The following is a 5251-nucleotide window of genomic DNA, read 5'->3' as shown; positions in this document are numbered from 1 at the left end:
TTTTTTTTTAATCTTTTTGACACAGGGTCTCCCTGTAGACCCAGCTGGCCTGGAACTCACTATGTAGACCAGGCTGACCTTGAAGTCCCAGAGATTTGCCTGCCTCTGTACTGGGACTAAAGGTGTGCACCACCATGCCTGGCTGCTTATGTCATTTCTTAAGCAGTTTTTCTGTTAATGCTTGAAAGAAGGCTATCTCTGTTTGCACAAAAGGTTAGTGATCTCCTACCCCAAGTAGTAATGAAATTACTTTTTAGCTGGGCATAGTGGCATATACCTATAATCCCAGCACTTGGTAGGCTGAGGCAGAAATATGAATTTGAGTTATACAGAATTTGGACTTTACAGCATGACCTTGCCTCAAAAGACAAAACAAAAGAAAGAAAAAGAGGGACATTAGAGATGGCTCAGTGGTTAAGAGCACTGGCTGTTCTTGCTGAGAACTTGGGTTCAGTTTCTAGCACCCACATGGTGGCTAATAACTATCTGTAACTTGAGTTCCAGGGGATCCACTGCTCTCTTCTGTACTCAGTGGGTATTGCATGACAAGGGTGTACTTATATTCAGACAGAACACTCATACATATACAAATAGATAAAATTTTAACTTAAAAAAAGAAAGAAGAAATTACTTCTGTTGTCTAAACTTCTGGTTTTATCTTTAATTTATAGTTCTCTGTGGAAGGATTATGTCTATAAAAAAAATTGAATTGGTTGGGGCTGGGGAGATTGCTTAGTGGTTAAGAACATAGGTTGTTCTTGCAGAAGACCCGGATTCAAATCCCAGCACCCACATGGCAGCTAACAACTATCTGTAACTCCAGTCCCAGGGGATCTGACACCCTCTTCTGACCTCCATGGGCATTGCATGACAAGGGTGCACTTACCTACATGCAGGCAATACACACATACACATAAAAATAAAACTAAAAAATAAAAAAAAAATTAATTGAATTGGTAAGCAGGGCATGGTGGCACATGCCTTTAATTCCAACGTTTGGGAGGCAGAGGCAGGCAGATCTCTGTGAGCTCGAGGTCAGCTTGGTCTACATAGTAAGTTCCAGGTCAGCTAGAGCTACAGGGATGCCCTGTCTCAAAAAACAAAACAAAACAAAAAGATTTGAATTGGTCATACTAGAAACCTCCATTTTCTTTCTTTACACATATATAAAAACATCTAATGTGTTCTAACACTCTAGCCTAGAAAAACAGAAAAACCAAAAATAAGTTGGGGAGGCTGAATTATTCATGCTATGGTTTGATATTTGAGTGACATTCTTTGTAATCAGATGGCTATACATAATGTTTTAATTTAGTAGATGAACCTTTGAAAATAAATTTGAGTCTCATGAGATGTTATGACCAGATAGAAATATTGCTATAAATTGCTTATTTATAGATTACAGTAAGCAATATACTTATTGTTATATGTGGAATATGGGAGCCTGAGTAAATAGTTCCTTTTTCATGAGGTTAGAATTCACTAATAATATTATGTCTATCTACCACTACTGTGCTAGAGATTTTTGGCAGTGTCTATTTGCTTTTAATTACTGTTAAATTGAAATTAATAAGTATGCTTTGCTTTTGCATTTAAATAGGATCTTTTCCCTGAGGAGTTCAGTAATAGAATGTGCTGTTTAATATTAGACAATTAGAAAGGTTTATTTGTATACCTAAAACAAATTCTGAATAAAGCTTTAGGATAATTTGGGGTTGTTTATTTATTATGAGACTGTTGTCACTATAAATATTTCAGCAGCCTGTAGCCTTGCCAATTTCCCCTTTCCATTTTTCTTAGCCGACTGACTGTTAAGAATTGGAGGCTCAGAATCGCAGCTCTAAACCGTGCTCCAAATACTCCTTTTCACAGTGTAAAACTAATTAAAATATTTTTCACGTACTGAGTGCACTAAGATGAACTATAGATTACTTTTTATAGAAGTGATTTTTTTATTCGTCAGGAAATGATCATTTGGCACAGTTCTTTTGTGTGTCTTTTCTGGTATTTGCCTTCTATTTTGCCTTTTAAGGGTCCTATTGATTCTTCAGGTTCACCTTAGATACAAGGAAAACTTGAACCCTTCTTCGAGAGCCTGTTTTTTGCTTTTTTTCCTGAGTATCTAGCATTTACCACTTATGTAGTGCTTACACAGGTTTAGCCTATGTTTTTTTCTTATGTGCATATTTGTTTTCTTTCTTATGGTGGAGGGCAGAGATGTGACCTATATCTGCTGTATCTCCAGTAGCAGGTAGCGCTGTGCCTCACAGGAATTCAGACAGTTTTGTTTGATAAATGGAGAACTATAAAAGAAATACAGAACATTTCCAATAATGTTGAAGCAACTAGACATCCATGTTAATAGCCTTGTCCATAAAACCACAGATGATGAGTGTCTGTCTAAAACACCTTTAGGCTCCTTATAGTATGCAACAAACAGCGATTTCTGTCTTCTGTTCCTACACAAACTATTTCTGTTGTATAAAGTCATTGCTGAGTTTGTTTCTAATAGACTCTTGCTTCTGGGATGGATGGTTGAAGAACTTAAGGCAATAAATGGAATAAAAGGTATACAAGAAGGAGAAGGAGCCTGTTGCGGGGAATTTGTGTGGAAACCCACTTGGGTGCTAAGCAACTAGAGTTGGAAGTGGTTTGGAAAGACGTGAACTTGAATAGACAGAGGAGAGTGGAAGACATTTCAGGTTGGAGAGCATAGTTTTAAAACGCGGAAGTAGGGCCTGGGGAGGAGTACCTGCCGTGGAAGCATGCAAACCTGAGTGTGATCCTCAGAACCCACACTTTAAAAAAAAGACTGGTGTGGTAGGACATGCTTGTGATCTCAGTGCTAGGGAAGCAGAAGTAGATGGAACCCTGGGGCATGCTCCCCAGTTGCTGAGCCTACTTGGCCAGCTGCAGGCCAGTGAGAGACTGTTTCAAAAAACAAGGTTGATGGTCCCTTTTCCTCTGGGCTCCCTGTACATATGCACACACATACACTTGCACACACATAAGTAAAAGAAAATAAAATGCAGATTCATCAGACGTTTGTAAAGAATATTTTTAGTAGCACCTTGTACCCATCTTAGCTGAGAAAGTGGGGAATAGGGACCCCATGATTTTGCTCTTCTGTTTTTCTAGTAGCAGCCTACAGTCAGTGCACTAGTGTTTGAATTTGGTCTATGAATATTGATTCTACTACTTACTTGCTGTATGACCCTGGGCAGTCACCAATCCTTTGTAAGCATTAGTTTCTTCATCTTCACTTATAAAATAAACATGATATAAACATGATACTAACAACTTCAAAGTGAATTGTGAGGGGCTGGAGAAATGGTTCAGCTGTTAAGAGTATTGGCTGCTCTTAAGTTTCCAGCACCTACATGGCAGCTAACAGCTAGCTGAAACTCCAGTTAAGTTAAGTTTCCAGCACCTACATGGCAGTTAACAGCTAGCTGAAACTCCAGTTCCAGGAGATCCAGCACTATCTTCTGGCCTCTATGGGCATTACATACCTACACACATGCAGACAAAATGTTCAAATACGTTTTAAAAAGTACATTGTGAGTAGTGAAAATATATACAAAGAACTTGTTAGTACTAGACTTTAAATATTTCTTTCAAAACAGTGTTGCCAGATGTGGTGGGCCATGCCTTTAATCCTAGTACTTGGGAGGCAGAGGCAGGTATATCTCTATGAGTTTGAGGCCAGTCTGGTCTACATAGAAAATTCAGGCCATCCAGGGTTACATAATAAGACCTCATCTCAATAAAGAAATTAATAAGTAAATAAATAAAAAAAGCACACCACAGCACGGGTGGTGCACACATATAGTCCCAGTACTATGGAGATGGAGGCAGGAGGATACTTAGGTTGAGGCTTCCTGGACTTTGAGGCCAGCCTGGCCTATAGAGTGAGATCTTCTACAAAACAAAACAAACAAAAAACTGAAAACAAATTAAATAGATAACCACTTCCACAATCAAAAACAAAGCAAAAAAAAAAAAACCAAAACGTAACTTATTTAAGGGTGGTTGGTGAAATGTAGGGTGTCTGTGACTTCTGCCTTATTTTCTATAAAAATAGAATGCAAATTATATTTATGCTTTTTGTTCTAATAAGGTGGGGTATGCAAAGGTGTCTGCAAGCATGGCCAGTGTTCTTGCATTGTCCTGATGTTTGTTAGTTCTGCCTCAGGACCAGACAGAGGCAGAGTGCAGGCACATTGTTATACAGTATAAACATATATGTGTTGATGTTCTGCAGGAGAGTCAGCTTTGCTTTTTTTTTCCTGACCTTTGTGGCTCAGCTGCCTATCCCTTTCCTTTTGTGAGATGTACAACTCCATGTACACCATAACTTACCATTTGTGATCTAAAGCTGTCAGAATTGAACACCTAAGGGCTGGTGAGATGTCTCAGCATGTAAGGGTGCTTGCTGTCAAGCCTGACAGTCTGAATTTGATCCTTAGAACCCACATGGTAGAAGGAAAGAAACAACTTCCACAAGTTGTTCTCTGACTTCCACACATGTCACACCCTTACACACACACACACACACACACACACACACACACACACACACACACAAAGTAGTAAAGAAATAAAAATACAAAAAGACCAAAACACAGTCACTTTCCCTCCCCCCTCATCTCTTTCTGAGTTGGTGCCTCCTGGCTCTGTTCCTTATTGTCCATATGGGAAGATGGAGATCAGAGCATTTTCTGTTATGTTCCTCTTTTCCATATGCTTGTTAAATTAAAAGAGACTAAAGTGACATAACAGGGCTGGGAATGTAGCTTAGTGGTAGGGCAGTTGCCTAACATGTGTAGATGCCTGGGTTTGATACCCAATACCATGCCTGGCTCCTCATAATTTAAAAAAAATTGTTAAGATTATTGTTTAAATTATTTCATTTTTAATTATGTGTATGTATGCTGGGGGTTTGCACTGAGTGTTGATGCCTACAGAAACCAGAGGCATGGGTTTCAAATGTCTCTTTCTTATAGGGCTGCTGCTCAGAGCAAATTAAGTCACTACACAGATGCAATTAAGGACTGCGAGAAAGCAATAGCAATTGATTCAAAATACAGCAAAGCTTATGGAAGGATGGGGTAAGTTCTGGAAAAATGCTTAAAGTATTACTAAGTAGCATGAGATATGCTGGTTTTAATGGCTTGATTTTGAACTTCCTGCTTAATACTGTACCCTCTGTAATAGTAAGAGGATAAATGTAAACCAAAGAAAGAAATGA

The 5251-nt window shown here is 38.8% G+C and overlaps 1 protein-coding gene across 1 annotated transcript in view; it reads left to right on the top strand.

Moving 5' to 3' along the window:
- Positions 1–5251, top strand: part of Sgtb (small glutamine rich tetratricopeptide repeat containing beta) — a 19022-nt gene that overhangs the window by 1956 nt on the left and 11815 nt on the right. Inside the window, exon 2 of the mRNA XM_008835805.2 lies at positions 5007–5111. Within this exon, the coding sequence (XP_008834027.1) occupies positions 5007–5111 (105 nt within the window). The remainder of the gene's footprint in view (positions 1–5006; positions 5112–5251) is intronic.

Source organism: Nannospalax galili, unplaced genomic scaffold, assembly GCF_000622305.1.
Source record: "Nannospalax galili isolate Female #2095 unplaced genomic scaffold, S.galili_v1.0 scaffold11298, whole genome shotgun sequence".
In the NCBI taxonomy this organism is placed as follows: domain Eukaryota; kingdom Metazoa; phylum Chordata; class Mammalia; order Rodentia; family Spalacidae; genus Nannospalax; species Nannospalax galili.
Note: the sequence above shows the minus strand (reverse complement) of the source record. Positions and strands in the feature narration are given on the sequence as shown.